At 55.3% G+C, this 26,452-nt stretch overlaps 1 protein-coding gene across 1 annotated transcript; it reads left to right on the top strand.

Moving 5' to 3' along the window:
• Nucleotides 1-1,488: 1,488 nt before the first annotated feature.
• On the top strand, nucleotides 1,489-25,620 carry CTDSP2 (CTD small phosphatase 2). Its single transcript, XM_002916029.4, has 8 exons — nucleotides 1,489-1,974; nucleotides 15,893-16,041; nucleotides 18,091-18,129; nucleotides 18,545-18,646; nucleotides 19,203-19,259; nucleotides 21,221-21,313; nucleotides 21,426-21,611; nucleotides 21,801-25,620. The coding sequence occupies exons 1-8, from the start codon at nucleotides 1,911-1,913 to the stop codon at nucleotides 21,924-21,926; spliced, it is 816 nt and encodes a 271-aa protein (XP_002916075.1). The 5' UTR covers nucleotides 1,489-1,910; the 3' UTR covers nucleotides 21,927-25,620.
• Nucleotides 25,621-26,452: the final 832 nt, after the last annotated feature.

Below are 26,452 nucleotides of genomic sequence, written 5' to 3'. Positions count from 1 at the left end.
CAGATCTTCTGTAACAGCTTTCATTTTGGAAGAACAGTATTTCCATTAATATAGTGTTATATAAAAAGGTTTTGTGTATGTGTGTAGGAACAGAAGAACCAGGCACGTGTGAGCACTACTAAGGCACACAGGCTGATACATATCACAACCTCCCCTGTCTTCATGAAGAAGGGACCGTGGGGAGGGACAGGTATTTGATGGTACCTGGAGATTTAAGATGTGACTTACTTGCCCTCCACCCCCCCACCCCCAGTGAGGCCTGGTGTAAGTTAGGCAATGGAAACTGCAGAGGGAAGGCCATCAGCCGCTCCCCCTTGCCGGGGACCAGAGAAGTCCTGACTCTCTGGAAGCCCCTTCCTTGGTAGGTAAGTTCCATTAAATCATTGACTATTCGGGTTGGAAGTAGCTCAGAAGTCACCTTCTGAGTGCAGTCTCACTCTACATCACTCCTGCCAGGCTTGAACAGTTCCCTTCCTCCGAAGGCAGCCCATGTCACCTGTGGACAGATGTAGCTCAGTAGAAAGGGCCTGATACTGAGCTGAAACTTGCCTCTGTGGAGCTCTCACTTCTTGGGAGCAAATGTGTGTGTATATTCCTCACCTAAAGCCTTGGAAGTCCAGGAGCCATAGCCAGGGGAGGGTGCCTGAGGCCTAAGAGCAAAGAGGGGGGGCAGCACTGAGTCCCTCGAGCAAAAGCTCTTCCCTTAAAGACCTCCTCTAGCCATCTCATCTGAGGCTGGGACTATAGGGAAGGGGGCGAGAAGGAGGTAAGCCCTGAATGGGAAGGAGTGAGTGGCTCTGAGCAAAGCCCTGCGACTCATGTCTCATTTGAACTGTAGGTCAGACCGTCCCGAGGTCAGTTCCAGTTCTGATATTCTGGGGTCCCAAGTCCGCCCCCCATCCACATCCCTTTCGAGATTCAGTGGTTGTACTTTTATGTGAAACTGTGGGTCCACGATTCGAGGAGCCAAGCAGGAAGTAAGAAAACTGCCCCAACCCTCCCATCCTGGCCGGACCTGGGTTAGGATTCGCAGCTTGCCCTGGTTACCCAAAGGGCGGAGCCATTCCACCTTACCCGAGAAGAGACGCACAGACGCGAACACACCAGCACCGAGTAGAGAAACGTGAGCTTTGGAGTGTCCTTTTAAGTAGTTGGGAAGGGGGTGTGGCCGAGGAGACTGGGAGGCCTCAGCCGGGCAAGGGGGGAGTGGCCCGGGGGCGTGGCCGTAGCGACTGGAATGTTGTTGGGTCCTCGCACCGCATAGTAAGGAGGAGCCACGCCCCTTTTCTCCGAGAGGGCCAATCGGAGCGCAGGAGCAGTTTCAAGTCTCCCCCGCCAGCCTGCCCGCCCGCCACCCCACCCCCCTCGGGGATTCGCTTTTTCCGTAACAAAATAGCAAAGCTCTGGATGTTCCGCAGCCCCGGCCGCTCACGGGTGGAGGGTTCTGGGGCCTAGGACGGTGCTCTGGAGAGGGAGGCGCTGGCGGGCCGTGGAGAGGCCCGGTCCGGAGCCGGGAGGCGCGCGGGGGTGGGCGCTGCAGCCGCGGGTTGTTTATCCGGAGTACGGAGGGGAGGGGGGAGCCTGGAAACCGCCCCGTGTCCCATTTCCTCCTCTTGTTTTCGCTCCGGATTCTCCATGTTGGACCCAAACTGAGGAGCCCGGAGCTGCTGCCGGGGGATCGGGGCCGGGGGCACCCGGGGGAGCCGCTGCCCGGGCCGCCTGCCCTCCGTACAGGCCGCCTCCCTTCCCGGCCCAGGGAGGAAACGAGAGCAGGGATGTGAACAGCTGTGGGAGTCCGAGTCTCGGGAGCCGCAGCCGGAGCGGGCCCCCGCCCAGGCCCCCCAGCCCAGCCCAGCCTGCGCGCCCGCCGGTCCTCCCGCCCAGCCAGCCCGGGCCCGCGGGATTGTTAGATGGAACACGGCTCCATCATCACCCAGGCGCGGAGGGAAGACGCCCTGGTGCTCACCAAGCAAGGTAGGGGCAGCAACTTCCCAAAACTTTGCGTCGCCCCCGGCCGGGTGGGGGGTTACCACACCCCGGACCCGAGTCTGGGTCCCTGACCTCCCGGGGATCAGAGCCGGCGATTCCGACCCGACTCTCTAGTCCATCCGCCCCCGCGTCTCTGTCCGCACTCAAACCCCCGTTGGGGCTGCGCGGGGCCCGGGCTGCTGGCGCCCGAGGGGGAGGGGCGTCATCGCGCAGCTGTCACCCCGTCCTGCACCCCCTCCCCCCGCACGGAGAGACTGAGGAGTAGCGCTCGAAGCACGAGTCACCCGCGTCCGTCCCCCTCCTGAGTTGGGAGGTGGGGTCGTCACTTTCCCACACGACGGAGCGCAGCCGCCCCAGGGCCGCGGGGAGAGGGGTGGGGAGGAGGACGGAGGGGTCCCGAGCTGGAATGGAGCCGAAACTGGAGTCCAGCACTTCCCATTGCCCCCCCCCCAAGCCCGAGGTCGCTCTGGCCGCGGGTGTTGACGGCGTCCTGCGGGACTTGGGACCAAGTTCACCGCCCGGAGGCGGGGGCGGCCGCGGTGGGGGAGGGGCCGAGCCTGCGGGACCCGACTGGCCCGCCCGCGGCCCTGCGCTGGGCCCGGGACTTGGGCGGCGCGGCGCTCTGGCCCGGCTCCCTCCTGCCGCGTTCGCTGAGCCTATGAGCCGGACCCCGAGGCCCGGCCGGAGCCCCTCCCTGCCCCGGTGCGCTTCCCCCGGGCCGCGGCTGCACACACACAGCCTCGTTTGTTTAGCCCGGGAGCTGTGTCCCTGGTTACATAATTCGCCGGATGGCATCAGACCCCGGCGTGTTTCTGAATCGCGCAGCGAAAAAGTGCGAGTTCTCCGTGGGCAGCAGCTCGCGGCCCCCGCCTTCCTGTGGGTCAGGTGGAGACGCTAGGGGGTCGCGGGCCCTCTCTAGGGTGGCCTTGGGGACGGGAGTGGGGGTGAGGCCGAGGCCTCTCGCGAGGGCGGGGAAAGGTCGCGGCCCGAGGGTGGAATCTCTCTTAGTTTGGTCACTCGAAGCCCCGAAACTCTTTTTTCTCCTCCCCCACGTTCCTCCTCGAACCTTGAGGAATGTGTCTAAAACAGCGGACAGAATTTCTTTGGGGAGTAAGGACTAGCGTCGGGTTTTTTGTTGTGTTTTTGTTTGTTTTGGGTTTTGTTTTTTGGGGTTTTGTTCTGGAAAACTTCCCCCGACTGGGGCCACCTGGCCCTGAGACTGGGGAGAGCACGCTCTTCGTACCAAATCCCGAGCGTTCCTGCCCTTCCCTGGACCACCCAGAATAGGACGTGCAGGGCCAGTACTGCATTTGAACACATTGAGGCCTAGAACCCGGTGGGGGGCCCGTTGCGCCTCAGTATCGCCCACATCCCCCTATTTGGAAACATTAGTCAGCAGGTCACTTATTCCTGGGGTTCACAGTCCCAAGTAGCTCCCCCAACTTGCCTAGGGGCAAGCTGATTCCTGGAGTGGATTGGGTTGGAGGGGCAGTGTATGCTTCCTGCATTGCTTGTCCTTCATTAAAGAAGCTTGCCCTGGGGAGGGGGAGAGCTTTGCCTAATCGGATCCCAACCTCCAAAAAGCCCCTGCTCCCTGTGCCCTGCCCTCCAGGCTGCATCACTAACAAGGCTGTGTGACCCCAGGGGCAGCTTCACTTCACCTCTGCTGGCTGCCCAGCTGTGCTGAGGCCTGAAGGGGGGAGGCGTTCTGTGTTGAGAACCTCACTCCGGCCTGTTCCCAGTCTCATCCCAGGAAAGGACTCCAGGAGGTAGCCAGAAGTGAAGAGATTTGGGTGTGGAAGGATTCCAGAGGGGTCCCTGTTAATGACACGTGGGAAGAACCATCCTGTGCTTGCCTGCTCTGGTCCTCCTCCTTCAGAGCCTCCGGAGGGTGCCTTCCTGGTGAGGGACTCACACCAGGAGTGAGAGAGAGCAGGACTGCTGAAGGGGCATCTTGTATCAGAGCTGCAAGTTTCAGCCACCAGGGCGGGGAACAGAAGAGGTGACAGCAGGAAGCAGAGCAGCTGACTTCTTGACAGTGTTCGGGTGCTCATGTTGGTTGGATTTTCTGGGAGTTACGTGTTTTGTTTTCTTTTTTGTGTGTGATTTGTCCTTCGGACTTATCCCTAGAGGAATCGGAATTTTCAAGCCAGCAGCCATAGGTCTCTCTCTCCATGTAATTTGACTGCGTTCCGGAGAAGACGTACTATTTTCCTGGGCTGCTTGGGCACCCAGCAACCAGCAAGCCAACTTTCTGAGTCTCTCATTATTTATAAATCCTGCATCCTTTTTTTTGTTTCTTTTAAGCGGGGGTGGGGAGTAGATGTTTTGATGATCTCCTTCAGGAGTTCCTTGCTGCCTGCACCCCCCACCACCTCCCCATCATCCCATCTCTCTGCCCTGTCTCCCTTTGGAAAAAGGGGAAGGGGGTGTGATGCAGTTTATTAATAAGTTAATTTCTAGAAAAAAAGAACAAATTGCTCCCAGCTTGGGTGGCTTTTTAGTGAAGTTGTTTGCCATTGCAGGGTTGTTGTTTTTGTTGGTTTTTTCTTTTTCCTTCTTAGCATTCAGTTCTTGGAGCTTGAAGGCTGGCTGGGTGTGTTGATGATTCAAAAGTAATTATAGTAAGGGAAATAGAACAAAGTTACTGAAAGTATTGATGATAAAAGGACCAAAATTGGATCATCTTCCCAGACAGATGGTGAAATGGCTTCCTGGTACAGCGAGGACAGGCTTGTGTGTAACATCAAAAGTAGAAAAGAAAAGTTAGTATCAGTTTGGCCAGGGAATAGCCATTTATTAAGCCTCACACGAGGGTGTAGCCCCGTTGCTGGGAGGTTGTGCCCTGCGCTGGTTGTGCCGTGCGCTTTGGAGTTAGATGGAGGAAAGCTCGAGAAAACTGGACCAACCCTGGACCAACCCATAACCTCCCAGTGGGAGATGAGAGGGTGGAGGCAGCCTCCTTCAGAGCTCACTGTGACCCACAGGTCCTGCGGGGGAGTCAGGGCCTTTCTTGTTTTCCATGAGACCTGATGACCCTTCTGTCAGGGAGCGGTGAGGACGTGGGATTCGTCTTCTCACACGTGAAACTGCGCAGGTGCGAGTAGCTGACCATCCCTCTGAATCAGTGTGATGGCGCGTGTTTCCAGCTCTCACTTTCTCCCCATAAAGGAGAAATTCTGCCTTATTCTCTCACGAAGCAGCTCAGGCACCTTTCATTACGTTGCTAGCGTAGAGCAGGTGCTGTTGGGGCTTGCTTCCTCAGTGGCTCTTGGGGGGCCCCGGGTGCGTGTTTAGGGTTGGCCTCCTCTCCTCTCCCTGCCCAAGCTCAGCCTCGGCCTCTCGGTGGCTCTGAGGCCAAGTCTCTTTTGGAGTTTTTCCTCCATCTTGGAATGGGGTAGGGGCCTGGGTGGTGCCGCAGACGCTGGGTTTGCTCCCTCGGGAAGACCCCAGGAGAGTGCTGCTAACGCAGCAGCAAAGTCGGTAAATTCCCGCCGCCCAGGCGGGAGCCTCTGCTGCTGCCTCTGACTTGCAGAGCTCTCGGCCAGGCCAGTGCAGAGGCCGGTTCATCCTCGTGGGGACATCCACACCCGTTAGGGTCGCGGACTTTGTCGCAGGGGTCACTCCTGTAGCAGTCGCACCTGTAGCCGAGGAGCCCTGCTGCCTTTCCGTGGGGAGTTAAATGATAGCAGGGTACGGGAAGGGAAAGGACAGACAGCATATAAATGTATACAGATTCACACACAGATGTGTATCCCTTCCTCTTCCTCCTGGGCCTCCTTCCTGCCGGCTTCTGGGTAATTTAGGCTAGTGTCTTTTATTCCCATCTTGGGAAGTTTGGTGTTTGATTGGGTGAAATGGGAAGGGGTGGAGGGCCAGGCCTGGCCGCAGTTGAAGTGTTCATTGTTACTTCAAAGAATTGTTCCGGGAGGAAAAGTTAGTGGCTTCAGGCCTAAGTGCACATCCCTACTTTTCCTATTCACAGTGAGACTTAACAAATCATTTTAGTGTTGGGAGTGACTTGTCTGTGAAATAGGAATATAGATATTTACACTTCTGTAATACTTAGGAGGTGATTGAGAAATGTTAATGCCCTGCTTTTTTACACAGCTAGACCACTGCCCCTTTAGTTCCTCCCCCTTTCCCCCAAGGACACGGTGCAAACAGCACGGGGTCATGTGGGTTTTATTGTTAAAGACAGGTGGCTGGGGGTCAGAGGGGACACTGATGTGGGGGCTTGGGCCTTTTGGAAGGATCAGCCTCTGAGGCTCGCAAAAGCCTTGCTGCACAGACCCCTTCTTTGTGCCGGTGTGACTTGAGATGGGATTTTATCTACACTAATGCAAGCAGCGTATGCCTTGGGGCATTTGCCGCTCTGCCTGGCGCCTGGGCATCTGGGGGTGGGAGGAGGCCAGGGGGCCGTGCGCCTCCTGTGAAGTCGAAACCTTCAAGCAGTTGCTCAGCCTCTCAGAACTGGATATAATGAACACTTGAGACAACCGTGTGCTGCGTTCTCGCCCTGGCTGCATTTGCTTTGAGAGTTAATGGACCCAGTGAGATTCACATTTCTTTTAGGGAATTCTAGTAACAAGGAGAGAAATGAAAAACTGGGGTTGTGAAGAGTAATAGATGTTCTTAAGCTGTGTCTTTGCTGCTGTGGTTTTGGGGTACAACACTGAGAAAGCAGAAAAGCAACATTAAATTGCTTTTCATCCTGTCTCGGGCCAGCCTGCTTGCGAAGCACAGAATTAACTCACTTGTCTTGGGGTCATGGGACTGGGTGTGGCCCTGACATGATCCCCTCCCTCTTCTGAAATGGAGGCATGGTTCCCAACTGGGATGTAGATGAGCTCATTAACATGTAACTCTTATGAAGGAACTGGTAGAAATCAAAGTGGAGAAATTGACTTAGAACTGGAAGCCTCTCTGGACCAGAGGCCAACTAGAACAGGGTTTCTTTGTCCAGCAAAGTGCCCAGCCCTTTCGGGTCCGTGTGCCCGCACCAGGTCTGTTGTTACAGAACGCGTACTCCAGGGAGCAGCCACCTCCCTCTAGGCAGGAGCCGTGTATGTCCTGTTTTATGGGTCAGCTGTTCTAGGGGTTATCCTTGAACCTGATCTCTGAGTAGCCCTCCTGACACTTCCTTTCCCTTCCTAGGTGCTCCTAGTCCTCCCCTCTACCCCCTAAAAATCAGACTTTGCTCTTACTCTCTTTTTATTCTGTACCTTTTTTTTTTTTTAACGTGTGAATAGCTTTTGCATCCTGTACAATTTGCTCTTCCCCACCTGCACTGTTCTCAAGGAACAAGTGTGGCCCCATTCCCAGTGAGAGCCAAGCAGATTCATGGGAAGGCTCAAATCGCCTAACACAGGCCTATGGAAATGTCTTCCCAGTGTGGTAGATCCCAGCTCTTCTGTTCCCGTAGCAGAATGGGGCTGGGGCCCCTCCTTCACAGGAACAGAAGCCTGTAGGAGAAGACCCCAGGCTTGGGTCTTTTAACTCAGTGATAGAGAGAGCAAGTACTCCTTGAAAGGAACACCAAACCCTAGGGTACGAGTCCCCCGGGACATGCGGAAACACTGAGCCAGTGAGATATGGTGGGGAAAGGGACCAAGGGGACATTGGCTGAATCACTCTCCAGTCCTGGAAGGGTTAGTCAAGGACCACTGGCAACCTTTGGGCATTGGCCTTCAGCCAGGGACACACATCAGGATCTCCTGTGACACTTACTAAAAATATAGACCCCACCTGGGTCCTGCCGAATCAGAGCATGAGCAGGTGGGCCAGGCATGTGTGTGTTCCAAATGCTCCCTGTGATTCTGACAAGTGTCCCTGGAGAAGAGCCAGGTAAACACAGCAGTGGCCCCAACTGCCTGCTTAGCCCTAAGCAGGAAGAGTCCCCTGGAGGGATCCAGTTTTGCTGTTTGTTAAAGGTCCTGTGGGTCCTAAAGGGGAGCCCTAAAGTTTTCTGAGTGCGAACGGACAGAGTAATGGTTCTCACCCAGTGACGATCACGGACTATAGAGCACTTACCAAGGGCCAGATAATGTTCCCAGCTTTTCACATCTAGTATCTCACTTAATCCTCCTACTGACCTGTGAGATCGGAATTAATCTCTGTTTCACAGATGAGGAAAACCTCAGCTTGGAGCTGAAGCCCCTTGTCCGAGGCTACATGGCTGGTTAGTGTCAGCCAGGACTCAGACTCCAGGTCAAGCCCTACCCATGACCCGCACGGCCTTTCATTTGCTTTGTGCAGCCCCACTTTTTAAGGTAACCTGAAGCCACCTTATAAGACCCTGTAGTGTAGACCTTTTTCCGTTGCCCTGTGAGGAAATCGAGCCTCAGAGAGGTTGTGCCCTAGGTGAGACCACAGCTGTTGGAGAGGCTGAAGTGGGGCGGGAGCTGGGTTTCTTGACGTCTACCTCAGTGCTTGTCAGGTGGACACACCTCTCCTGTTTGGCTGAGCCCAGGTGAAGCTGAGGGGTGTGGCAGGAGCAGCTGAGTTTCCGTGGAGGTAAGACAGACTCCCTGGTGGATTCCTTCCAGTCCCTCTGCAGAGGCCAGCCACTGGAGGAAGAAGGAACTGGTTGGCCAACCTCAGTGAGAATGGGGGAGAGAGAGACAGTGTGTGTGTGACAGAGACAGACTGTGATTGGTTTTTGTGGAGTCCCAGAAAAGGCCAGTTTCCAGGCTTGGCCATGCCACTACACCTGTGTGACCTCTGGAATGGGAAGAAATCTCTATGGTCTCCTCCAGTGTGAACATTTTGAGATTGAGACTGAGATTAGGTTATGAAAGTACCTTGCAGTTAATGACTAGCAGTTGACATTAGAGCCAGGACATACCCTCAGCTCCTTATAGTTCCCATAGCTCTGTGGAGTAGGTAGTGTTAGTTCCCATTTTACAGGTGAAGAGACTGAGGCCCAAGGCCACACACCTTATATAAGCAGAGCCAGGGTTAAACCCAAGTCCATAGTGCTTTGTGTAACCACTATATTGTTCACTGGTTGGGGGAGAGGTGCTTGAGGGTCCCTTTGTCGTGTGCCTTCACTGCTTTTTCTGCATCGCACTCGTGCATCTGTCCCCAAAAGCGGGCTTACATAGCTGGAGGGGAAAGAGGCACTGGATTCTTCATGGCTTTCCACCAAATCGAGCATTCCAGGAGTCAGCCAGAGAGCCAGAGCAAGGGCTGAAACAGCCAGCAAGAAGGCGTTCGTGTCCTGCCTGGCAGGTTTCTCTTAGCCGCCCAGCCTCCCGCAGGGGCCTGCTCCGCACCTCCTCCTGGGGAGAGGGAGGCTCGAGTGGGCAGGTGTGGTTTCCAGGCCCCCACAGTGACATCTCTGCCCCCGCTGGCGTGCATGGGGCGAGACCTCCTGCAGAGGCAGGAACAGGATCCAGCCCTTCGGGTTCTCCTGGATGGAAGCTCTGGGCTGTCTCAGCTGCCTCTGTGGGCCATCAATCACTTCCTGACATCCACTGAGAGCCCTCCGGCGTGGGGCTGGGGGCCAGGCCTGCTGCTGACACTTGTGTGAGGAAACAGTCCCTCCCCCCCTCGTCCAGGACCTGTTGCTGCTTTGGGGAGCCCCGCCCCTACCCCAGCATGTCTTAGAAATATGATTTTGTTTGGGCTTTTTTTTTTTTTTTAAGATTTATTTATTTGTTTATTTATTTATTTGAGAGAGAGAACAAGCAGGAGGGGCAGAGGGAGAGAATCTTAAGCTGACTCTATGCTGAGCATCAGGCTGACATGGGGCTTGATCTCAGGACCCTGAGATCATGACCTGAGCTGAAACCAAGAGTCCGTCACTTAACCAGGTGTGCCACCCAGGTACCCTGAAGTAGGACTTTAAAGTATGTTAGAGTGACCTGGGAGGGTGTTGTGGCAATAACTTGTATAATGTTGTATAACTTGATCTTGTTTTAGAAGTCACCAGGAATCCCCTGCTCCCAGAGCAGTCCTTCTTGAGGGAACATCCCTAACATTGAGGCCCTGCGTTGAGATCAGTGACCAGCTTGCTGAGGGGACAGGGAAAGGGAAGGAGGCAGGTAGCTAGTGACCTGTAACCCCGCTCCCCCACCCTACAGGCGGCATTTAGGACCTAGGACTGAGAAAAGCCTTCCTGTCTGAGAAGAAAGGGAGATGAAGGAGCCCTCCTGCCCAGAGAAGGGGGACTGTCAGGAGACGCGGCATGAGTAAAACAGCCTGGATGCTGGCCGCAGGGAGGGCCCCAGTATAGAATGTGCTGGTGTGAGCTAAACAGCATGGCTAAAACTACTTTTAAAAGTCCGCGCTCTCAGATTCACAGCTGCTGTTGGAGTTTTGGGAGCTGGTGCTGAGCTGAGTGAGGCCCTGTCTGCCTTGCCACCTGAAGAGAAGTGTCAGCACTTGGGCATTGTGGGAACTGGTATACCCTCCCCATTGTTTCCAGTCTTTTCTGTGTGGGGGATGTCTAGGCATCTCTCAGCCTCATGTTCCCCTGCCGACTCACCTGCTGGTCCAAGGAGCCCTTCCGTCCACCTGGCACTTCAGGGCCTATCCTTAGCCAAGGCCCATATGCCCCTTGCTGTGGACCTGGGAGGACTCCTCTCTGTGGGGAGCCCCAATCAGACGTGTCTTGGCTGCAGGGCCCAGGCAGCTGGCCAAGAAGGGCCGGAAATGCTCCAAATACTCTCCTTCCTCCAATAGCTATGGGGAGGGAGGCCCCTCAGAGAGGCCATTTTATAGTGATAGCCACACTAATCCTTTGCTATGGGGGGATGGGAAATGGTGGGGAAGGAAGTACTTCTGAGGGAACCGAGAAAGCATCCTTCTACGTGAATGGGCTTGTTCAAATCCGATTGCCTGAGAGCTTGCCTTCTGCCGGCTCCCAGGCGGATGTGTGAGGAGTTCCTTTGCTGGGACACGAAGCTGTGTTGTTGGCAACAGTGATATCTGAACCTGACCTTCAGAAGAAGGTTAAAAATAGTGTTGCCCTGGCAAAGCCAGTCTCCGTCTGTGTGGGGGGTGTGAGTGCGCGTGTGCGTGTATGCGCATGCGTGTGCACGCTTGCAGACCTGTATGCGCACCAGCCGAGGAGCGGAAGCGAATAGCGTCCCCCATCGGGTGCTTCTTGGGGGCAGCGGTGATAGACAGAAGGGGAGAGGGCACTGTTCATCTCAAGTGGAACAGCCTCACCTGCTTTCCTGTGATTTGCGGACTGTTAGCCGAGCTGTTTGCAAGCTGGAGAGCAACTTGCCTCCGGGGCTTGGAAGTAGGTGTAGGGGTTTTGACTTTTGAAACCTGCTCATGACCAGAGTTCTTTGGCCCCTTTCTCACATCTCCTGTTCTTGAGCTTCAGTCACCTGCTGGGGGCGGGAGGGCCTCGATTTCCTGTTGCTGGCCTCCTGCAGTGAGGTCCCGTGTTGCTAACTAGCGGTCATCTGCCCTTAGATAATTCAGACTTAGCTTTAGAGTTTGCACAGCACATTACTGTGCAAACGGCCAGTTTTGTTTATCCCTCCATTCAGGAGTGAGGTCTTGGTGTTATCCCAAGTCGTGGATGAGGAAACCAAGGCTCAAAGAGGCTGCGTGTCGGAGTCAGTAACTGGCCGAGTCTGGCCCCCAGCCCAGGGGATCCTCAGAGCGGGGGGTACCTCCCATGTTGCCCCTCCTCTTCACAGCCTGCCTTGGTAGGAAATCTTGCATCAGTGAGCTGGTGGAGTGGCCTGGCTTCCTGGTTCTCGCCCGCCTGCTCACTTTCTTCTTAAGCCAGAGCTCCCCTCATTCGGTCTGTGCTGGTCCTCCCCGACACTCGGCCCCAGACCAGATGTTTGGAGCAGAGAGAGAAGGTGCATATCAGCAGCTGGGCAGGAGAGGAGGGGCGTCCCCAAAGCGCGGGTAGCAGGAGGAGTGAAGGAGGGAAAGCAGCTGGTTGTGGGGCTACATGGCACCCAGTGGAACCCTGCTCTTCCTGGTTGGGAGACCATGTACCACAAAATCCCCAAGGGCCTGTAAATCCTCTTGTGCCTGGTGTTCCCGTCCTGGGAGGGGGCCAGTGTCCTCCCCATCCTACACGGAGGGGTTGGGGTGGCCTGCACTTGGCTGCCAGGGACACAATACTGAGTGCTGGCTGAAAGGAGCCCTTTGAAGGGGTCTTTGACACAAGTTTCAGATCCCACTCTGATGAGTGTTCCCCCTCATCCTTAAACCCACTGAACAAAGCGGGTCTTGGTCCAGAGCTCCTGTTCCAGCCCCTACCCTTCCCCCTCCCCCATTGTCCTCTTGATTTCCCAGAGGTGTCTGTCAGAGCAGGTGCAGGGCTGGGATGGGGGTGAAGCAAGCCCTGGAGTGGAATCCCAGAGCCTGTACTGTTTTATCCCTTGCACCTTTCATAGTCTGCCCAAGAGGGCAGCTAAGAAGGGGGCTGGGCCCCAAACTAATCCTTTACCCTCCTAGCCTAGAGAGAAGTAGAGCAAACATTCTAAGAGACTGAAAACGCCCCACCACCTCCCTGGTGTTGTAGGAATAAATATACATTATGCCCCTGAGCCTGTCAGAGTGGGTAGTGGGTAAGAGCTCTGGCTCTGGGTTAAGGCAGATCTGGGTTCCAGTCCTGCCTCTGCTGTCCTACTACCTGTGTGACCTCGAGCAAGTGGCTTAACCCCTCTGCTTCAGTTTCCCTTCTGTAAAATGGGGAATTAGTGCCTACAAATGGGTCTGTAGTGAGGATTAAATGAGGTAATGATGTCAAGTGTTCTGACCACAGGCCTGGCACAGCATCGGCTCCCAGTAAACGTGACTGAGGCCCAGAAAGACTTAAGTCGCTTGCCACAGGTGCTCAGCTCCTTTGGTGCCCACCTTCGTGTCGTCGCATAAAGGATGCTTTTCTGTTCCTGCCTCTTCTGGGTTGTTGCACACTAGTGAAGGCTTCCCTGGGCCCCGGCTCTGTAGAAGTGACAGGGCCCGGAGTTCTCAGAGTCATTCTCTCAGCCCGTCACAGTCGCTGAGCCCCTGCTGACACAGGCCCTGCATAGTCTGCTTCAGTTTCCCTTCTGTAAAATGGGGAATTAGTGCCTACAAATGGGTCTGTAGTGAGGATTAAATGAGGTAATGATGTCAAGTGTTCTGACACAGGCCTGGCACAGCATCGGCTCCCAGTAAACGTGACTGAGGCCCAGAAAGACTTAAGTCGCTTGCCACAGGTGCTCAGCTCCTTTGGTGCCCACCTTCGTGTCGTCGCATAAAGGATGCTTTTCTGTTCCTGCCTCTTCTGGGTTGTTGCACACTAGTGAAGGCTTCCCTGGGCCCCGGCTCTGTAGAAGTGACAGGGCCCGGAGTTCTCAGAGTCATTCTCTCAGCCCGTCACAGTCGCTGAGCCCCTGCTGACACAGGCCCAGAGGCTGGGGAATGTACTCCTCCAGGGCCATTGCAGGCCCCATCAGCAGGCAGCCGTGCTGAGGGGAGGCCGAAGAGGCCGTGGTGGATTCTCAGAGGCAGTGTTCATAAAGGTAAGGAGGACAGACAGCCTGGAGAAGGGCTGTGGGAAGTGGGGCCCCAAGAGAGGGACATGTGGAGTGTTGACCTTGCTGCTGTGGGCCCAGGGTACCCTCCGCAGGCGCCACGGCTCTGTGCTCTGCTCCGAGCACCTGCCCCCAAGGTCAAGGCATTCGTGGTCTCTGAGGCCCAGGCGCTGGCTGGTCACATTGTGTTTGTGAGAAGACCTTCATCCCCTGCTGAGTCCCAACCAAGCTGAGGAGCCCCTACCCCGCTCCACCAAGCTGTGTCAAGGCCGAAGGGCCCCTGCCTGTTGGGCCTCCCGCAGTGGCTCCAGCGAGGCCTCTCCGTGGCCCCCCCGCTGCCCTCTCACCCCCTGCCTCTCAGGATTACTTAGCTCCACAGCGTCTGTCGCTCAGACGCGGAGTGCGTTCTTGACGGCCTCTCTTCAGGAAAGGCCCGGGCTGGGTGGCCTCTTAAGAAAGGCTCCGTGCCCGGGTTAAGCCTCTGATTGTGGTTCTGCGTGGAGAAACCATAAACCAAAGGAAAAGTGACGGCTCGGCGTGGGTCTGGGAGCTCTGTGTCAGCGTCCGCTTGCGTCCCCGGCTCGGGCTGACTGGGCCGAAAGGGCGGTGGAGAAGCCGCCCCGCCTCTGCCTCGCCGCCTGCGCTGTCAAGAGTCGGAGACGTCCAGGGAGCCTCTCACCCTGCTCTCGGGGCGCTGGGCTCTGCTCTCTGGTTTGCTCTTTGGTACAGCGGCCGTGCAGGGGGTGAGGGGCCCCGGGGCGGCTTCCTTCTTGACGACAGAAGCCCCAGTCCCTGGAAATCTTGGTTCTTCCCCCGGGGCCAAGAGCTCAGGAGCGGTACCTGGGCTTGTAGGCGAATTGCCGGGGAGACCCGGTCACTCACTGAAATGAAAGGTTGCTCACGGTCATCCCTGTGTCAGGGGGTCTGGCCTAACCCCGGGAGAGCGCCGAAGCGCCGGGGTTCCAGCCCGCACCTCCAGGAAGCCCGCCGCTGTTGAGTCAGAGCTCAGTGGGCTGTCCTGGGCGCTGCTGCCTGCCACTTGACTGCCGCTCCACGGCCATTTCCTCCCCCTGGTCATGGCGAATAGAGTTTGGTTTTCTCTCCTCCACTCCAGGGGTACAGGCAGCCTGCACGTGGGTATTAAATGACCCTCTCACCACCTTTGCAAGGGCCTCTATGCTCGGACTGAGCCCTGCCTTGCTTCTGGGTGAGTCCCGCCACATTGCCTCCCCCTTGCCTTCCTAAAGGGAACAACTCAGGGAAAGTCGTCCTTGGTGCCACATTCTGTTTGCCTGTTTAACCCCCACAGAGACAGGGGTTTCCAGATTTATTTTCTGTTTCCTGCATAGTAGTTAGTCCCGTGTTGTAAGGTGAGATGGGCTGAGCTTAAGCCTCAGGCCCCTCCCGCCCAGGCGGAGAGACCTGTGGCTGGGGACTGCTCTGGCGGCAGTTACGTGGCGCCACCTCCTGGCCACGGTCCCCGTCGTTCCTCCGTACTCTTGGCCAACAGTTGCCAGAACTGTTCTGGAACAGTTTACAGTTCCTGTAAAAGCAAAGGCACTTGAAAGATATTCTGAAGTCTGTATCTGGTTGATCCTGTAATGGCCACAGCTGTTTGTGTCAGCCTGGCTTCTCTGGGGCTGCCTTTCCAAGCCTCCTATTCGAATGGCTTTGTATTTCCAAAGCCTGAATTACCAAGGCAGGAATGAGCAGCTGCAGTCTGGAAGCCAGGCCATTGGTCTAGACCCCAGCGCCTGGTGTGTTTCCCAAGGGGTTGGTGTGCCTTTGGTGTACAGGTCAGGCCTCGCGCCTGTGAGGGGAGAGAGGAGGAAGGACAGTGGCCAAGGGTGTGGAGGGGAGTGTAGCCTCTTCCTTGGGGCTGCAGCTGTTCTGTTTTCTCATCTCTTGTCCCCGGCCTGGCCTCAGCTCTGCTGCCGCTGACCCAGCACCTGGGGAAGCTGACCCCGAACAGAACCGCAACTGCACTAACTTGAAGGGGCCTAGGTGTCTCCCTTGTCTAGAAGAGCTGGTTCTACAAAGAAGAGAACCAACCAGGGCTGGTCAGAGGGGCTTTTGGCCTTGGTAACTTTTACTGTTGAGGGGACCCTCAGCGTGCTGCTACCAGAGTGGTGGGACCCCTGGATTCTATATCTGGCCCCATCTTTGCCTCGCCCCTTCTCTGCCTCTTCATTTCCCAAACCAGAGAGTGGTGATTGCTGCCATTCCTGCTTTAGAGAGATGTTGGAATACAGCGGTGCCCTTCACCGTGGACTGTATTTGGTGATCTGCCAAGCACGTGCTGTGTGCCCTGGTGGGGCTTACAGGTGGGCGGGAGGTGGGCACAGGGTACCTGTGGCCAGAGTGGCCCTGTAGCTAACGCCTCCTCGTTTCCTCTGCTCTAGGCCTGGTCTCCAAGTCCTCTCCTAAGAAACCTCGTGGACGGAACATCTTCAAGGCTTTTTTCTGCTGTTTCCGCGCCCAGCATGTTGGTCAGTCAAGCTCCTCCACTGAGCTCTCCGCGTACAAGGAGGAAGCCAACACCATTGCTAAGGTAGCTAGAGGAGGGTGGCAAGGAGGGGCTGCTGTGGGGGCCCCTGCAGCAGTGGCACGTGGGCGGGGTAGTCTGCCCTGAAGTTGAAGTCTCAGAGATCTCTGGCTCAGAGGCCCCTCCTCTGTCCTTTCTGTCGCCCTCCATCTCCTTTCTCCTGGCTCCCATTGTGCTATGGGCCGTGTGGCTGTCCGCGTAGTTTCTGAGGGCCCCTATGGGCCAGACCCTTCCAGGTTCCAGGAACTGTGTAAGGCGCTTTGCATATATTGTCTCATGGGATACAAATAGCAGCCCTGCCCGGAGGTTCACAGGATATTCCCACTTACACACCTGGAAACCGAGATCCAGAGGGGCTGTGTAGCCCCTGAAGAGTTAACGGCTAATAAATAGTGAGAGTTTGCGCTCCGAGCTCTGTGTTGGTTGTTGGTCATGTACTGTGCAAAGCTGTCTTCCAAGTTACTTGATTTGCCGAGAAGCAAGGAATTAAAATTCTGCCACTCTCTCAATACCCTGTTCCAGCCCTCTCTTCTGTCCTGGGGGGGGCCGTTGGAAAATGTGTGGGTGTCTTTGAGCCTCACAATGAGCAAAAGGTATGTCTGGTATTTCAGGGGTGGGGACAGCCCAGACCAAAACCCCATCTGCACCCAGTGCCATTGGTTACTTCTTCCAGAAACCCCAAGGTCTAGCTATCCATTTTCTCTCTCAAAATGAGGCTGAACACGTGTGTCAGTGCATTATCCAGTAGGGGGAAATTGGTAAATAAAAGTGCAACCTGACAGTATTACTTAGCAATTGATTTTTATGAAGTTCACGATAACACGGAAAAGTATTGATTGCAACATTAAGTTGAAAAGCAGAATGTGAAATTACATATTATGAGGGGGGAGCTGCTAAAACGGACTTAAAGGAAATACACTAATATGCCAACGTTAAGTTTTTCTAAATGCTAGGATTTCCATTTTTCTTCAGGGTTTCCATTAAAAACACACATCACTTTTTATAACCCTAACATTTTTATTACTAGCAAAAGGCCAGGGAAGCCTTCTGACCTCTCTGTACTCCACTTCCCCTCACGTTTTAGGACTCACAGTGTGGGTTCACATTGGCGTACATGATGTTTTATAGGGGCTCAGCACCCTCCCCCAGTTTGTACGCCCCCAAAAGAGTATATAGAAAACACACCACAGTGAGGAGTTCCAATTTTTTTTTTTTAAGATTTTATTTAGGGCGCCTGGGTGGCTCAGTTGGTTAAGCATCTGCCTTCGGCTCAGGTCATGATCCCAGGGTCCTGGGATTAAGTCTCACATCGGGCTCCCGGCTCAGTGCCTGCCTCTCCCTCCGACCCTCTCCCCTCTGATGCTGTTTCTCACTCTCTCTCTCTCTCTGTCTCAAATAAATAAAAGTAAAATCTTTAAAAAAAATAAGTAAAGATTTTATTTATTTGTCAGAGAGAGAGCACACAAGCACAAGCAGGGGGAACGGCAGGCAGAGGGAGAAGCAGGCTCTCCCAGCTGAGCAGGGAGCCCGATGCAGGGCTCGATCCTAGGACCCCGGGATCGTGATGTGAGCCAAAGGCCAACACTTAAGCGACTGAGCCACCCAGGCGCCCCAGAGGAGGGGTTCCGACTTTGGTTCTGCCTCGGATTCCATGTCCCTGCATCAGCTACTGGAGTTCCCTGTTCCTCGGTTTCGCCGACAGAGAGGCAGTGGCAGCTGAGAACAGAGACCCTGCCTTCTCCATCCTTCATCAAACCTGATATTGAAAGGCAGCCCCAGTGTTTCCCCTTTCCTGTCCAGCTAAAAGGAAAAGTCACTTTTGGGGCTGGCTCAGTCAGTAGAGCATGAGACTCTGGTGCTCAGGGTCATGAGTTCAAGCCCCACATTGGGGGTAGAGCTTACTTAAAAAAAAAAAGTCACTCTTTTATGTCAGAACCTTCCAGGGGTCTGGGGTTTTGCAGAGAAAATGACCCTCTGGGCCTGAGGCAGAAGCAGTGGGCTTAAGCTAAGACGGCGTTGCCTGGTGGACACTGACTGCCTCCTTTTCTCCCACAGTCGGATCTGCTCCACTGTCTTCAGTACCAATTTTATCAGGTATGTGAATCAGACAGGGTACGTGTTCAGAAGCCCCAGACCTGTGATCACGTCGGGTGATGCCCTCATTCTTCTGTGCCTGGCTGGCTCCGCCTTGGGAAGCTGTTTGTCCCAGATATTTGCTGAGAGCCCACTCGGTGCAAGGAGTTAGATTTTGGGGGGTTAGCTGACCTCCATTCCATACCATTCCTGGCCTGCATCTCAGCGTGCAGATCATTTCATAGTCCAGTGGTGGGCAGGAGATGAGGAGCCAACCCTCTTTCTCTACCTCTTGGTCTTCAAAGGGTGCCTCTTCTGGGATGAAGCTGGGGGTCTTCTATGTCTTGCGATGACCCCCGTCCTTCCCAGAATTCTGCTGAGGAGAACACTTGGGCTTTCTTGGTGGCAGACCTCAGCAGTCTGGCTCTGGTTTCAGATCCCGGGGACCTGCCTGCTCCCAGAGGTGACAGAGGAAGATCAAGGAAGGATCTGCGTGGTCATCGACTTGGATGAAACCCTTGTGCATAGCTCCTTTAAGGTAGTCGCACATCTGGAGTTGTTCCTACACTCATCTCCAGCTGTCTTGCGTGCCTGAGTGCAGGTGCTCGGGGGCGGCCTGAAGCTCGGGGCGGGCTGGGGGGCCGCTGGCATTGTGGCCATGCTGGCATCACAGGTGCTTGGAGGCCACACTGAAGAATGTGGAGTAGGAATCCCTGCTCACCCCAGAAACTGCCCACAGTCTTCGTCTGCTCCTAGTCATGTAGCCCAGAGAGCTGCCAGGGCTCTGGACAGGGCAGGCCTGTGAGAGGGTTTGAATGCGCCTTGGACCTTGTCTCCCTCCATTCTGTCAGGATGTCTGTTAACTCAGGAGGGCCCTGAAACTCTCGCAGCTCAGGTAGAATCGGGGGCGTGGCGGTAAGTAGGGACAACGAGGAGGGGATATTGTGCTCCTTAGTGGGATGGTGGGTGGAGCTTCCTGGAGTCTCTGAGATCTGTTCCTTCCCAGCCTTCCCAGGGGACAGTGCGGTGGCTGTGGCAGGGGCTTCTTGTCTCCTTCCCACCATGCTGACCTCATTAACTTCTCCGCCTTCCAGCCGATCAACAATGCCGACTTCATAGTGCCTGTAGAGATTGAGGGGACCACTCATCAGGTGAGCTGCCCGCCAGGTCACAGCCACCCCCGATGTGCTCCGTCAGTGGGGCCCTCTCCTGCCCCTTCAGCCTCTCCTTTATTGGTTCCTCTCGCGCTCAGGGCTTTCTGATCTTAAAAACAATTCAACCTCTCATCCCCCTCTAGCTGTCATCATCTTTTGCTTTACAGCCAAGCTGTTTAAATATTACTCATTAAGAGTAATAGCTGTCATTTACTGAACATCACCTCCCAGCCGCAGTGGCCAGCGATGTTAAATGATTTCGTTTTCTCTAATCCTGAAGAGCTGGGGTCTCTGCCTGTGTTCTCTCCTCCCCATGCCCACCCACTTCATCTAGCCAGGGAATTTCCTCCTCCCCAGCCCTGGCATCTCGTCTTCTGTGAAGCATCTCCACCTCCCCTCCCCGTAGGTCCCTGCCCTGGATTCTGCCCCAGTAAATGCTATCAGAGAGCATTTAAATCCTAGTAGGCTCAGGCTCTGGCCCTGCGTAACCTACTCAGTCCACGATCATGCAGTGTTGATAGTGAAGAAGCATTTACTCCGAGTGCTTGCCTGGAAGGCCTGCCAGCTGGCCTGAGAGTCGGGGACCAGCAGGAACAATGCCCCGTTAGCCCTGGCACTGTTCGCATGGCCTGCTGGAATAGAAGACTTACTTGTAGGGAATGTGGGGATTGAGGCTTCCCTGAGGAGTCACCACTACCCTGTGTCCCTTTGAAGCTTTCGTCCCCAACACCACCGGCCTCCCATCTGAGGCGACATCAGGCCCAGCACCGCCCCTGCTCAACCAGGCTTGGCCCTGGACTGGCCAGCCTCTGCCCGGCTCCCTTCACATCCGGCCGAGGTGATGGAGATGCACAAAACCTGCAGAAGGGAGAGGAGGGCGTATTTGCACACAGGCGGATATGCCAGTGAAATCCTGGTTGACAGGGAGAAGCCTGCCCCATGAGAAAGGGCTGAGATTAAAATTGGGGGATGGCTACAGCAGAAGGCGGGTTTTCAGCAGAGTGGGGACAGGATGCCAAGCTTGACGAACAGCCGGGAGGAGGGAGGGACCTGTTAGAGGCGGAAGCAGTGGCACATGCAAGGGAGCCAAGTCGTGGCTCCTCGGAGCAGAGGGTTTCTGCTGCAGAGCCGCGAGGGGCCTGGTGAGTTGGTGGCCCGGTCAGGCCACCTCCAGGGAGAGAGAGGCATGGCAGGCACGTGCTTGTTGAGCAGGGAGTGATGTGGATAACGAGTTTTGAAGGAATGCTGCTCGTGGCATCAAGGCTGGCTGAGAGGGAAAGATCCTGGAGGCAGGGAGGCAGTAGAATGCAGAGCAGTGAAGGCCATGTAGCCGACGAACCTTTGAGGCCAAAATGTGCAAGATTGGGAGAGGTGGGCATGAGTGTTAGGGGTGGCTGACTGGGCAGGCACAAACGGTGGGGCACGAGAGCAAGACGTACAGGGTGTGTGACCCGCAGTCACTGAGGGAAAGAGTCACTTCTCCCCGGCACATTTCAGAGAAGCCGTGTGAGGGCGTGAGGTTTCACGAGTGTCTGCGACCTTGCCTGATGGTGACCTAGACACTGTCCCGCCAGAGCCAAGGACAAGAAGCTCCCACAGAGGCTGTGGCTGGATTCAAGTAATCCAGGATAGGCTGTTTCCATCTGTGAGGCCTATTCTTGATTACTTGTTTCTGGAGGCAGCTGATGGTTCGCCGCCTGAAACCAAGATGGCTTCTGGGACGTAGGCGTGTGCGTTTCTTCCTTAGCTGGGTCACGGGTGGGCCGCCAAGCCCGCAGAAGCCTGGTGAGGAGGTGATAGCAGCGTCCCTGTCTGTGGGGCAGAAGGTTTGGGGGGTGTAGGGGCCCGACAGTAAGGTGCGACCCTGCTGGCCACTCTGTGGAAGTGGGGACGGTGCCCCTGCTGCGTGTCTCCCCCTCACGGGGGTTCCTCCAGCAGGCCTCTCTGCTTTTCCTCAGGTGTATGTGCTCAAGAGGCCTTACGTGGATGAGTTCCTGAGACGAATGGGGGAACTCTTTGAATGTGTGCTCTTCACTGCCAGCCTGGCCAAGGTACCTGGGGGCGGGCCGGGGGTAAGGGAGCAAGAGCGGCCGCGGCGCTGCGTGGGGGGCCCCCAGGGGAGCCAGGACTGCATCCGGACAAAAGCATCCTCTCTGCTTCTAGTATGCCGACCCAGTGACGGATCTGCTGGACAGGTGTGGCGTGTTCCGGGCCCGCCTGTTCCGGGAGTCCTGCGTGTTCCACCAGGGCTGCTATGTCAAGGACCTCAGCCGCCTGGGAAGGGACCTGAGGAAGACCCTCATTCTGGACAACTCTCCCGCGTCTTACATCTTCCACCCGGAGAATGCGGTGAGTGGTCCAGACACATGCTGCAGGACCAGGGAGCCCCTGCCCCACGGAGGGAAAGGAATGGGGAGTGGAATCCAGGCTTCTCCAGAGGAGCGTACCACCCAGCTGCCCCGGCCAGCCTCCTGGAGCTCTGGGCCAAGGGAGGGAAGCACTGGCAGTCAGAGTGACGCTGCCTTTTCCCTGTGCCAGGTGCCCGTGCAGTCTTGGTTTGATGACATGGCAGACACTGAGCTGCTGAACCTGATCCCGATCTTTGAGGAGTTGAGCGGAGCAGAGGACGTCTACACCAGCCTTGGGCAGCTGCGGGCCCCTTAGCCTTCCCTGCTTCCGAGCACTGGCCATCCCAGTAGGGGACTTCCCTCCACTGTGCCTTTATGATCAGCCTGACGCAGCGGGAGCTGCAGCATCTCACCAGATGGGGCCTGGGAAAGAAGTGATCGGAAGGGGTTTTAGGACAGGGTAGATGCGAAGTGGGCACATACCAGACCAACGACACCCAGAGCTGCCTGCTCCCTGAGTCGGGTTCCCAAATGTGAGTGTGTGTGTGTGTGTGTCTGTGTGTCTCACCCTGAACTGTGGCCCCAGGATATAAGTATTCAGGTTGAGGGAGAAACTGAAAGATCGAGACTCCCCAAGTTAGTCTGCCTCCTCTCCGGTCACCCTGAGAGCCCTTGAGTTCAGTAGGGATGAAGACTGTTGAAGGCTCTATTGCCAAACCCATGGCTTTTCCTCAGTGTTACAAGGGTCATGCCAAGGAGAAAGGGCGAATCAGAGGCTGCCTTCAGGTGTCCCAGGCACACGTTTCTGAAACCTTTCTCCAGCCAGCTACTGCAGACAGAAAGACCACATTTCTGGAAAGATGAAAGCTTGTTTCCAGAACCAGTAGCCCCAGCGGCCATCAAGTCCTGTGGTCTGAGGGCTGCACTTGCCTCCAGCCGAGTGCCTGGCATGGGCCCTTTCTGTGTCTCCCCAAGGCTTGGGCACAGCCTGCCTTCCTCATCACCTGGCCATAGTCTTGAACCTGTGGGGAAGGAGGTCTTCTCTGTGCCCTGGAAGAGGACAAACAACATTTCCGTTCTTTTGACTCTGTTTTAAAATTCTCTTTCTAAACACGGAGTGTTGGGCCTATTTTGTTTCTGACAAAGTTGCAGTCCTGGGCCTGAGATGAATGTGGGAGGCCCTGGGGGTGCAGGGAGGAGGAAAACCCCCAAACCATGAATGTGTGTGTCCCCCTTGGCTTGTAGATCAGCTGAGCATGGGACTGTGTCCCTCAGTCTGCTCTTCAGGGATTCTCTGCTGGTGCGAGGACTTCTGTTCCAAAGTCCGGGAAGGGCGCTCTGAGCCCAGCCCCTCCTGTTTCTTGGGCAGGGCTCTTTCCTGTTGTGTCTTCCCCCAGGGCCTGGCCTAGGCCTCTCACTCTCTGCTCCTGTCTTGTCCCTCCTGGGCTGATTGCTTTTTTTGCTCCAGGGCCTCAGAGGCACTCCTGCTTCTCCTGGGCTGAGGGAATGGGCACGCTCCTCATTTCGTCGCCACCCTAATGCACGTGCCGTCTGCCTCCGCTAACAGGTGTAAGCGAGCCCTTCACACACGTGCGCTGTGCGTGTCTCTGGCTTTCAGAGTTTCTTAGTAGTGAATGCTTTAAAAAATCGCCACAAAATGGAAGTTTACTGAGAATGGAAAAGGGGACGTGCTGCTGTAATTGCGAGCACAAGGGCCCCCTAAAAGGGAGCCCCACCCCAGCATCACTGCCTTAATCGTGGCCTTCCCTGGGGCTGGTTGGGGTTCGCTCCTCTTCACCCTTCCTCCCTCCCTCCCTCCTGGGGTTCTCTCCTCTTCTCCCTTCCTCCCATCTTTGCGTTCCCTGGAGGCAAGGGTCACAAAGCATTTGTGAGTTGCTGCAGGTGTGAGGACTCCGCCCGACTCAGGACTCATCCCTATTATCCTTTTCAGTGCCCACGTGCTGGGTCCAGCCTGAGGAATTGGCCAGTTTTGAGCAAACCAGGTGGTGGAGCAGTGGCTTGGTGTTCTGAGAGGTCGTGGGCTGCCTGGCATCTTTCTCTAGCACTGTGGTACCACCTCCCCTCCTTGTCCCAAGGTCGTATGGCCTTGTCTTTCCCACTGGTGTCACAGAAGTGGAACAGAGTCCCCGAAGCATGTGTGGTCATTTCCCCCAGTATCGTTCCCTGGTGCCCCTGGGGCTTTACAGGTAAAGGAAGAGGGCTCCAGTGCTAGCCGGGAATGATACCTCCTGAGGGGAAGTGGGAGCTTCGGATCCTAAGGCCCTGTCTAGGCCTCTATCCTAATGCTGTGGAAGGGGCCTCTCTCCCAAGCCCCACCCTAGGGGTTAGCCTCTGGGCCACATCTGCCACCTGGGCCCAGCCAAGCTTTTCTGACTAAATGAGCAATAAGAGACTCTAAGCTGATCCAGTGCTAGGACCCTTTCTGCCCTCCTTTGGATCTCCCATGTTTTTCCCAGTGAAGGAAGACACTTTGCCACCCTCTTTCCTATCAGGCTCATCCAAATCCTCCGTGTGTGACTTGTGACTCTGTCCACCAGGATATCTCGGGGGGTGTCCCTGCTGCTGCTGCATGAAACCCCTGCTCTCTAGGCCTTGTTCCCATCAGAACCCTGCCCTGCCTGCCTACCGGTCCTCAACAGGAATATCATTCCCTCTTTCTACCTTCTCCTGCCTTGGGCGGAGAAGGAACTCGGCCAAATAAACCTAACCAGGGTCCATCCATGTGGACCAGAGCCAGCCTGAAGTCATTATTTTGCTGTCTGGTTTCCAGTTTCACAGGTGTTAGGGGTGAGTGATAATTGCCAAACTTGCTCCTAGGAGGAATCTGGCCAGACTCCATTTTGGAGGAGGGCAAGATTGGGAGGGAAGCAGGTTAGCCCAGAATCTGTTCTGGGGCTTCCCATCAGCCCTTCCCATTGGAGGCTGTCCTCAGGAGGCAGTAGGCCACTGTGCCTGGTCAGCCCCAACTCAAGCCATGCCCGGACTCTGCCACCTGCCAGCTTCAGTTCTTTAAGGTGCCTCTTCAGGGACACAGTGTGTCTCTCTGATTGGGCTTCTAAATCAAAAGCCTGATGTTCGTGTCCCCCTCATAGGGGGAGCTTTGGACACAGGACCAGTCTGGAAACGGTCAAGGGAAGAGTTTCCACTCTGCACATTGTAGAGGGGACACTTTGTAGGCCCGTGGGTCCTTTTCTCTAGAGAGGTTGAGTAAATACGCCGGGACCTTCTGTTTAATTCTCTTCTGCCTCCCAGAGATTTTGACCGTTTTGTAAGTGTATAAACTCACCTCTGTTAAACAGTGGCCCAGAAGCATCTTTGTGCTAAAAGCATGGGAAGTCTATAAAGGCAGTCATTCCCTGGGAGATGGATCCCATTCAGATCTGTCGCCCCTGCCCTGGTCCTGAGGCCTCATTCAGGAGGGCAGCCCCCATGTAGGGCTGGCCTGTATCCCTTGTCTTGGCCAGGCCAAGCGTCTGTGGAAGGTAAACCTCTTTTCCCCTCCAGGCCTTCAGTTGGTTACCATTGTTGTTCCTCAGTCATTTTTTGTAAATTGGGATTGGTTTTGNGGGTTTGTTTTTTTTTTTTTTTTTTTTTTTTTTTTTTAATGCCGGTAAGTACTTGCATTTAAGCAGAGGAGGGAAGGCAGGATGTGACCTACTGTCCCATGCCCTGCTGTAGGGCTTGTCCCTGGAGCAGACCCTCCTCTTTGGGCCCCACGAGCTTTGCTTATAGTTATCCCCGGTTTGACACATTCCATGTCCTGCCACTTCCCCCCTCAAGATGCCATGTGGAGGGCAGGGGATCTGCTTCCCACTGTGACTGGGCGATGGGACTTTGACTACCTTGCTTACAGATTCATGGTTTGATAAATTTGTTGTATTCAAAAACTTGAAATGTAGGACGCCATTAAGTGTCTGTTTATATTTTTGGAATATTTGTATTACTTACAATTAATTAATAAAAGCAGGTTTAAAAAACCTATCCAGAAATGGCTGTTTCCTCACCCTGCTGTCGTTCATTTGGGCAGTCTCCGGGCACACTCTCTTCCCTTGCCACTCCTCGTGTCAGGACAGAGCTGGCGCACCCAGGCTGGGCGAGCTGTTGCCTCTGGCAGAGACCAGCTGCGGACTCAGCACGGACTGGGCTTCTGCTCAAGGTTACAGAAGTTGGACTCCATGAGCTCTTCTCTGCCCCCATTTGGAACCAACTCCATTGCCATCCAGGTGCTTAATAAGCATACACTCGGTGTCCTATTGACTTCTGGGGGACAGACCAGAAGCCCCAAGGGACTGGGAGTCTTCATTCTTCTGTGCCTCTTACCGATTCTCCCAAACCAGGATCCCTAGAAGTTAAAGCCCATCAGGGTTCTTGGCACATAGTAGGCACTCAGATTTTGATTGGACTGCTGTATGGACCCCAAGGAGCAAAACAGGATGACCTGATACAACACACTCCTGGCCCCTCTCCTGGACTTCCCTCCCTCTGAAAAATGTCCAGAAGCTTCTCAGGGAGGCACTTGCCGGCCTAGACATCCCAGGCACTCGGGCAGCTCCGGCCCCTGCCTCCCGTCATCAGCATAATGCATCCATATCTACAATATGGCAAATTTCATATCCTCCCACCCTCTTTCCTGCATTATTGATGGGCTATGCACTTTAAAAAAAAATCAATTAGATCAGGGTGTGGAGCCAGAGTCAAAAGAGAAAAGAAGCCTTTAAAAGTCCGCTCTTCTGGTTTCTGCTGTTTTGAATAGGAGCAGATAGAGCTTCCCCTCTGGTTTGAATAAGTCAAGCCCAGGGCTAGGTTGGCGGTGATTGGCCA

Source organism: Ailuropoda melanoleuca, chromosome 15, assembly GCF_002007445.2.
Source record: "Ailuropoda melanoleuca isolate Jingjing chromosome 15, ASM200744v2, whole genome shotgun sequence".
NCBI lineage: Eukaryota > Metazoa > Chordata > Mammalia > Carnivora > Ursidae > Ailuropoda > Ailuropoda melanoleuca.
Note: the sequence above shows the minus strand (reverse complement) of the source record. Positions and strands in the feature narration are given on the sequence as shown.

What these genes read in the sequence shown, in the direction of transcription:
- CTDSP2 (XM_002916029.4), top strand. Translation starts at nt 1,911, where the DNA reads ATGGAACACGGCTCCATCATCACCCAGGCGCGGAGGGAAGACGCCCTG. An exon ending in CCTGGTGCTCACCAAGCAAG is followed by an intron (nt 1,975 to 15,892) that starts GTAGGGGCAGCA and finishes CCTCTGCTCTAG; the next exon opens with GCCTGGTCTCCAAGTCCTCT. An exon ending in TCACTGCCAGCCTGGCCAAG is followed by an intron (nt 21,314 to 21,425) that starts GTACCTGGGGGC and finishes CTCTGCTTCTAG; the next exon opens with TATGCCGACCCAGTGACGGA.